This window comes from Denticeps clupeoides, chromosome 6 (genome assembly GCF_900700375.1).
Source record: "Denticeps clupeoides chromosome 6, fDenClu1.1, whole genome shotgun sequence".
NCBI classification, from domain to species: Eukaryota; Metazoa; Chordata; class Actinopteri; order Clupeiformes; family Denticipitidae; genus Denticeps; species Denticeps clupeoides.
In genome coordinates this window covers 23524351-23533472 of record NC_041712.1, presented here as the reverse complement: position 1 = coordinate 23533472, position 9122 = coordinate 23524351, and the positions used below count along the sequence as shown (strand labels likewise).

Sequence of the window (9122 nt, the reverse complement as noted above, 5' to 3'; positions counted from 1 at the left end):
CGGTGAAACACCGGGGGTTACTTGCGTTCAAACGACGCCCTACATCATCCGCTAGACAAAAAACTGGAGTCTGGAGTGTTTTTATTCGTTTCAGATAGATAGATAGATAGATAGATAGATAGATAGATAGATAGATAGATAGATAGATAGATAGATAGATAGATAGATAGATAGATAGATAGATAGATAGATAGATAGATAGATAGATAACAGATAAGATGACGTTATCAAATATCAAACAAACAAAAACAGTGGATGAGAAAAATGTATATATGTGTGTGTGTGTGTGTGTGCATAGATTATAAGTGTATATATGTACAGAGTGGATGCGTATTTAAAAAATGTCCGTTCACCAACATTTACCATCCGACCTGCCAGAACTGGAGAAGATCTGCAAGGAGGAATGACAGAGGATCCCCAAATCCAGGTGTGGAAAACTTTCCCAAAAAGACTCATGGCTGTATTAGACCAAGAGGGTACTGAGCAAAGGGTCTGAATACTTAGGACCATGTGATATTTCAGTTTTTCTTTGTTAATAAATCTGGAAAAAATGTCAACAATTTTGTTTTTTTTTCTGTCTATATGGGATGCTGTTTGTACATTAATGAGTATAAAAAAATTAACTTAAATTATTTTAGCAATATAACAAACACCTGCAATACAACAAAGGGTGAAAAATGTTAGGTGTTCTGAATTCTTTCCATAAATTAAAAAAAAAAAGTGAAGTGATTGTCACAGCAGCACAGTATACGGTGCACACAGTGAAATTTGTCCTCTGTTCTCTGAGTGAGCAGTGGGCAGCCATGACAAGCGCCCGGGGAGCAGTGTGTGGGTACGGTGCTTTGCTCAGTGGCACCTCAGTAGCACCTTGGCGGATCGGGATTCGAACCGGCAACCTTCTGATTACGAAGCCGCATCCTTAACCGCTTGGCAGGCAGTCATAACCATTCGGCCTTCAGCGGGGAACTCGTCAGGGGTGTCCTCTTAGCCCATTACTCTTTAATCTGGCCATTGAGCCACTAGCAATTGCATTCCGCAGGTGTAGGGATATATCTGGGATTTGGAGGCAGGGAGAAGAACATAAAGTCTCCCTTTATGCAGATGACCTTCTACTTTTTATATCAAATCCAATCTCCTCCCTGCCACCTGTGCTGTCATTGCTTAATGAATTTAGCTATTTAGGATATAAGCTGAATTTGCACAAAAGTGAACTCTTTCTGCTAAATAATATAGCACTAACAACTGGAATGCACAATTTTCCTTTTCGATTATATCTTCTTACCTTTGGAAAGGTAAACATCCACGATTGAATAAGTCCTTACTTCAAAGATCTAAAAGGGACGGCGGCTTGGCTCTGCCTAATTTTCGTTTTTACTACTGGGCAGCAAACATTCGATCTGTCATCTTTTGGGCATATTTTCATAATCAACCTAATCGGCCTGCCTGGGTGGAAATGGAGATAAAGCCTGAAAAAAATCTCCCTGTCTCTGCACTCCTTGGATCTGCACTACCCATCTCCTCAATTAAATCAATCAACAATTCAGTTATTAGGCATTCCTTCAGAGTATGGGCTCAGTTCAGAAAGCACAACGGTCTTCTGGGCTTCTCTCTGTCCAGTCCTATCGTCTCTAACCATCTCTTCCAACCTTCTCCACATGATTCAGTGTTTCAGGAATGGTACAATAAGGCCATCAAGCTTTGCAAAGATCTGTTTGTTGACCATAGGTTTGCATCGTTTGAACAGCTTTCTGAAAGGTTTAACCTACCCAATTTCCATTTTTTCAGATACCTGCAAGTAAGACACTTCATTGGCTCTTTAATACCAAATTTCCCTGAGGCTCCTGCTGTAAACATTCTAGATAATCTCCTCTGTTTGATCCGCAATTTACGGTGGATTGATGGGTTCGAGCTACACCCCTTTGTGTAAAATTAAAACTGCTTGGGAGAAAGATTTAAATTTGTCACTTTCAGATGATACTTGGATTTCAATTCTTAAGCTTGTCAATTCAACTTCCTTATGTGCCCGCCACTTAAACTCTCCCGTTTCTACCCAGACATTGATCCTAGCTGTGATAAATGTAAAAGCGGAGAGGCGTCTCTTATTCACATGTATTGGACATGCCCGAATTTGGAAAAATTCTGGAGGGACGTTTTTAAAACCTTGTCGTACATACTGAAATGCAGCCTTGAACCAGACCCTCTGATCGCTCTTTTTGGCATCATTGAAGAGGAAGATAAGCATCTAACTCCAGCTAAACAGCGTTTGTTATCTTTTGCAACACTCCTGGCCAGGAGTTCTCTTTTATTCAAGTGGAAGGATTCCACGTCACCCACTCACACCCAGTGGCTCAGAGATGTTATGTCCTGTTTGTCCCTGGAGAAGATTCACTACTCAATCCGTTATTCAGACTTGAAATTTCAACAGGTGTGGGGGACCTTCCTCCATTTTTTTCATATACATTTATAGTTTGATTCCCTTCTTATTTAATTGTTTGTCTGTTTGTTTGGCATCTAACCTTTATTACGCATGTAAAGCTGGCTTGAAGCAGGGAGGGGAGGAGGGTGCTATAGGGTTTATAAGGGGGTTATGAAATATATAATTTACAGTATATTGAAACATTACATGTTCACCCTGTTATATCCCTGTTTAAAATCAATAAAAATATTGTTGAAACTTAACCCACTGTATATACACATATTGCACATCAGAAAATTGAAATGGTGTATTGGATGTATTGTTTGGCCGGAAAAACCTTTTGAATCTCTCCATCCCACATCGTGGGTGCTGCAGCCTGCCACTGAAGGAGCTGCTCTGTGCTGTCAGGGTCTCCTGCATGGGATGGGATATGTTGTCCAACAAAGATTATAGCCTAGCCACCATTCTCCCATCACTCACCACCTCCACTGTGTCCAGATGGCATCATAGAGCAGAGCTGGCCCTTTAAAGGTCATATCAAGGCCATGACATTACATTTACATTGATGGCATTTATCATTCGACCTTATCCAGAGCGACTTACAATCAGTTATTACAGTTATTACAGTCCTGGAGACACTCAAGGTTAAGTGCCTTGCTCAGGGACATAATGGTAGTAAGTGGGGTTTGAACCTGGGTCTTCTGGATCATAGGCGAGTGTCTTACCCACTAGGACCACCCCAGTTCAGTGGACCAGATGATGGTGAAGGTATGAATTTGAAATGTTTATCTGAAGTGGTTTTCTTATCGGACATGTGATGATGCATTCAGCTCAGGATGATACACTTTTGAAATAAAACATTTCAAATGAAATGAAGCCAAAAACACTCCTTCTCAACATTTTTCATCTTTTTTTCAGTCTTAAAGAGGTACAGCCTGCTGACTTAGCCATACACTCCACAATCCATCATGCCTTTTTAAATAAGAGAAGCGATATTTCAGCATGTTGGGAAGCGGACGCAAGGTCGCCGAGTCACACCTTAATTCCACAGAGAGCAAACACTGGCGGGCCTGTGATCCATTATGAAAAGTGAGAACGACGCAGCTTCGCACCGGGGGGACGTGGGACAGGACAACGGGTGACCTCCGCCACCAGAAAGCGTGTGAACGCTTGCCCAAGGACTATCCCTCGTCGTCATGAGCGTTGCATGGTTGCACCATGTCCACCTGAGAACCTCCTTGTGCAATGTTTGCCACCTGCTTCATCAAGACATGCTGGAGACACCTGCTCACATGCGCCCATTCCTATTGGAGAGTTCATATTTCATGTACAGCGCCCAAAATCATTCATCTCGGCATGCTTGTTTTGTGGCCTGTGCCAACATACCGCCTACACAACAGGCCGTTTGCTCAGCTTAGCCCCAGATGCCGGGGCAGGGCCTGGTGTGGGGATATAAGCGGCGTGTGGGTGCGGGTCTGTACTCTCTCTGCAGGCAAAATGGCGCTGAGGTTGGACGCTTGTCTTCTGCTGCTGCTGCTGGGGACGCTGATTCCGGCTGGAGCGGGTGAGTGGGATCCACCGAAACTCTGCCCGCAGCAGCTGCGGCTTTAAATTTACCGGCACCGGCCAAGCGCTGGAGGAAGAGAGGAACTTGATAAATGAGCCTTGAAAGCTTCTAAGTGCTTTTTGCATTGGATGTGAACCTTTCACTCCGCAGACCCCATAAAAGAGGTGCCAATCCGGCTGACGGTGGTCAACGAGCTCTCCGGCGAGGCCGACGTGGCCTATCGCAGCTCCACGCCGGAGGGCGGCGTGCTGCTGGGGGCTCTGACCAGACTGCAGGAGAGCGGCGCTGACTTCAAGTGAGGTTCTTTCCTTTTTAAAAAAACAGTGACATCTAGGGGCCACTGCAACCAACCTGATAACAACCGACCCGACTGTCCGTAGAGTCCCGATCTCATGGGGCATCATTAATAGTGACGTAACGGCAGCATGTTACTGAACATCTAGATGTTCACCTTGATGTCTCCAGATTCTCTACCCAGCTGGACCCCAACTTCGGCATCTTCCTTGCGAGCGTAAATGGTGTCGCTGGAGTGGAATCTGACCACACCTACTGGCAGATCCTGTCGGAATCTCAGGGGACCACCGCCAGTCTGAAGACGGGTAGGTCAGGTTGACCATGACAGCGGCTTTTCTTTGGCCGTAAATGGTGACGTTTCTCCGCATCCTTTGCAGGGGTCGGCTGCTACATTCCGAAGGAAAACGAGCACATTATCCTGCGACTCACCACTTGGACATCACACTAAATAAGATTCCGTGGACGAGGATGCACACGTTTGCACACATGTGACTCGGTTACCAATAAAATTACTTGCTGAGTGCCATTGTTGTGCCATTTTGAGATTTCATTCACATTCACTTCATGCAAACATGGGCTGTGGGATTCGGTTCTTTAAGTTCACACCCAGTTAACTCAAAATGAACTAATTAGACCACAGTAAAGGTCTAACACGCTAGAACTCCCAACTCCCAGGGCTCAGATTCCCTGTAGGAGGGTAACAAGATTAACAGATTATTCACGGACTTTAATTCACGTTGAAACTGGAAATGTTGAGACGCGTGTCTGTTTTTCATTACTGACTCCTGAGTCTCTCTGGATCTTCGGTAGCAGTTCATGAGATGGATGAGTTGCTCTGAAGGCTGGAAGATCTACCCGTCACAAAGTAAATCCAGCAAATGGCAGAAGGAGAGGCTGAGCGTGAAATTCCTCATTTCTCTGCACTCGCACGTTCATTACAGTGTCCGTCCACATGCAGGAGAATTACGACCTCTCCCGGGGGATTATGTCCTACTTAAGTCCCAATTGTTCATGTTCGGCCTTGGACTTTGCAGCCTACTGTGCCTCTTCTATCCTGCGGTTGCTAATAAAACAGATTAACAAACAAAAAAACAGAATAGGTGAGACATTGGACTTTAATCCATGAGGTTTAAAATACGACCATGACAAACTGCAATGTTACTATAACTTTTTATGCATATTTATTCCCAAACATGTTGACCAATCGGTCGAGTTTATTGCGGCTATGTTGTCATAGACGACTGGTTGCCGCTCCCCTGCTCCCTGCACGGCAGACACGCCCACCACTGACGCAAGCCGTGCAAGTACAAAACACAGCGGTGTTTACAGCATTTAGCTATTTTAACATTTTAAATGAAATGCAGTGATTAACAGCACTAATGAACATATTTACCCACTTTGAACATGCAGGCTTCCTACTATTATTTTCAGTTATTATTTTACTCAGGTGCAGGTTTTTTGTGCATCCTCGTGTGGTAAAGCTCCTTTTCCACCCACAGAGCAATTTAAACAGCTGAAAATGTACAGAATCTGCACAGAATTTCCAACACGCATCAGTATGCCCACATTTTATAAATCGTTTCAGGTCTATGCAAGAAATAATTGTCAAATAATTTCAGGAAAGCCGTCATTTTACGAAACTCAAAAGTGATGATAGGAGGCGTCAGCATGAATATGCCGATGAGGCAGAATCTGAGGCCAGCACTCACCACAGGGCACGAAGCAGTCACACTGGCACATGTCACACTTGGAGAACCAGCGCTGCCAGGCAGACTCCTTCTTCTGGCAGCCGTCGATGCGGCTGCAGCCTTGCCTGGGGTCGCCCTCGTACGACTTCAAGGGGCAAGACGACGTGCAGCTGCCGTCTAGCTCCCGCTCGCTTATTTCCACCCGTCCCTGCCTGCAGACCCCTGACAAGAGCAAAGCGGGGGTGTCACTCCACCGAAACCACATTTATAGCGAACGGCGGAGATACAGCGCGTCAGGGTGGAGGCTGAGCTCTTCACAGTAGTGACAGGGCCAGAGAAAACCCGGGGTGGGCTTGGTGGCCACATTACCATCTGCTCACGTTCACTCGTACTCTACGTTCATGCACACCAGTACGAATAGAGGAATTCTTTCAGAAAGTACAAGATACTTTTTTCTTGTGTAGGTGCCTTTCAAATAAGGTCAATTTTTATCCCCTCTATTAACAGACTGCAGATGAGGACTGAGAGGCGTGCGTCTGAAGACAGAAGGCCATTTGTAACTGATAATGAACAGTTCATTTGCCGTCTGAGAAACCGCGAGCATCGGTTGACTTTGACTATGTTTGACACACGTTTCTTCCTCAGCAGAACTCACTGAGGCAGGACGGCTTGGCGGTCCACCTCCCGTTGGACTGGCAGGCCCGCGCCGGGTCGCCCACCAGGATGAATCCGGGGCGGCAGGCGTAGCGCACCACTGAGCCCACCCACCAGTCGTTGCCATGGACCACGCCGTTGAAGTCCACATCGGGCTTCCCGCAATTCACTGCTCCGCAGGAACACAGCAATGAGACCAGAGAGGGGAGAGAGACGCACACGCCCATTTATTATAGCGCTGCCATCGACCTCATTTCATGGAAAAACGTCAATCTGATCTGTTGGGAAAATGGGTCTTTCGAGAAGTTGCACCACATGTGTAAAAAGACACGGTTCTTGGACTCTAGAGAGTTCTAGAGCCTGCCGCCGGATCAGTTTGAGCAAAAGAACGACCCTCTCTGACACAGATAGTTGCTGTGCGTCCTGAAACATGGTCAGGTTTGGGTTGTGTGCAGGAATATTGACATTGTGGACTGGGAACTCGTGTACCTCTGCACAGAGACTTGTACCCGATCCAGCAGCAATCCAAGTTTCCACACGGGTCCGTCTTCAGCTCCCGGTGTCTCCCCTTACAGCCCCCAAAACACAGAGGGGCCGTTCCTGACCAGTAGGTATCAGGCAAGCCCTCCAGCCCCTGTCCCCGGTATCCTGAGGGACAGCAGATACTAAACAAAACCTTTTTACATCACAACTATAAAACCAGGGACATTCAGGGTTTCTGCAGGTTTAAAGGACATTTGTCATTTGTCCAAGGGCCAGTTCTAGGCAGACACTGTGAGGGCCAGATGCTCTTCTAAAACAAAATGGTAATTGTATTTTATTCTAAGAAAAATAATATTATTTGATATATTAATTTTCCCAATTGTCTTGTTATTTTTTTAGCCTTTGTCAATATTAACAGACTTATTTTACTTGAACTGCTGAAAGCCACCAGAGGGCGATATTTTCAATTCGTGTCATTTGTAAGTCATTTCCAGTGCCGTTTTTATTTTATATGGGCGACAAAGGCTGTCGTGGACATTGGCCAAAACCTTTATTCCTTTTTTTTGGTGAGGTTTTCTATTGCCCATTCCCGGGGTGCGGCCTGTGATAACCAGCTGGGCGGAGCCTCGTACAGGCTAGTACCGCCCCAGACTCGCCCCAGGTCATTTCCATGCAAATCCGTCAAATTACTGCCAGTCTGAAGGCTTGTTTCATTTTATTTGTTGGGTCTGCAGTACTTTTAAGACCTTTAAACTCTGGATTTTAGGACTACTAGTCAGGTCTCAATTTTGGAAAATAGAACTGAATACTTTTTAAGGTCATAGGTTGAAAGTCCTATGATGACGATTTTTTCTGTTTTTCATCGGAAACACATTATAGATCAAATAGTATAGGACTGTGACTCCTGTTGAGATAGAAACATCATTTCTAGGACATTTTACTTGCATCACATTGCACTGCAGTGACACAGTCAGGGGTTTAGTCTAAACCACACGTGGTTGAAATTATTTGACAGACTCATTTAAATCACATGAGATTAATGGCTGTTGGGTTAGATTACGCTTTGCTAAAAATGCATTACCACTGCCATCCTCCTCTTCCTCCTGTGGCTGGACTTCTGTGATGGGCGTTTGGGCGGTCAGCCCATATGAAGCCCCCAGCAGCAGTAGGAGCAGCGCAGAACGTCTCATGATGATGGGCGTCGCTCACCGCAGCTTCGGCCCGAAGCTCTGAGATTTCATCTTCATGCAGCGTTCCCCAACGGCCTTGTAAACTCTCCCAGAACAAGCACTCTCCGGGAGCGGAAAGCTGGGAATCTTTTCCCCGGGATTTGTGGGAATGGCTCCGGTCAGAGCCGACGTGAGAGGACTGTTTTAGCTAAGCCCTCAGAGCTGGACTAATCCATTTTAACACTGAGAGCTCAACAAGTCAGGACATCTATAGAACTGCTGAGCCGACTGTGTAGGTCCTCCACTGAAAAATTACTGCGCGTCTTTTAGTGATTGATAGTGAAATGATTGTAATTGTGAAACACTGCAGCACAGCACATGTTGACACAACAAAATGTGTCCTCTGCTTTTAACCATCACCCTTGGTGAGGACCGGGCAGCCATGACAGGTGCCCGGGGAGCAGTGTGTGGGGACGGTGCTTTGCTCAGTGGCAAAACGGGGCTGCTTCCTTATCCGCTAGGCGACCATTATCAGAAGGTTGCCGGTTCGAATCCTGATCCGCCAAGGTGCCACTGAGGTGCGACTGAGCAAAGCACCGTCCCCACACACTGCTCCCCGGGCGCCTGTCATGGCTGCCCACTGCTCACTCAGGGTGATGGGTTAAATGCAGAGGACAAATTTCACTGTGTGCACCGTGTGCTGTGCTGCTGTGTATCACATGTGACAATCACTTCATGACTGACCTGTAAATTTATCAGCATCAGATAACACATGATCTGTACATTTTATTGTAAGTTTAGTTTTTCTTTTTATCCATTAGCATTGTCTATGCTGAGTGAAGCAACCACAT

The 9122-nt window shown here is 45.8% G+C and overlaps 1 protein-coding gene across 2 annotated transcripts; it reads right to left on the bottom strand.

The window, feature by feature from the left end:
* Window positions 1-4855: 4855 nt before the first annotated feature.
* Window positions 4856-8467, bottom strand: LOC114792762 (sushi, von Willebrand factor type A, EGF and pentraxin domain-containing protein 1). Of its 2 annotated transcripts, XM_028984186.1 has the most exons (5): window positions 8184-8467; window positions 7109-7267; window positions 6621-6788; window positions 5987-6187; window positions 4856-5340 (listed from the first exon to the last, which is right to left on the bottom strand). In XM_028984186.1, exons 1-5 carry the CDS (start codon window positions 8290-8292, stop codon window positions 5327-5329), a joined length of 651 nt encoding a protein of 216 aa, XP_028840019.1. In that variant the 5' UTR covers window positions 8293-8467; the 3' UTR covers window positions 4856-5326. The 2 variants fall into 2 exon arrangements, with proteins under 2 accessions (XP_028840019.1, XP_028840018.1); XM_028984185.1 differs by lacking the exon at window positions 4856-5340 and having other exon boundaries at window positions 5679-6187.
* Between the last annotated feature and the right edge of the window lie 655 nt (window positions 8468-9122).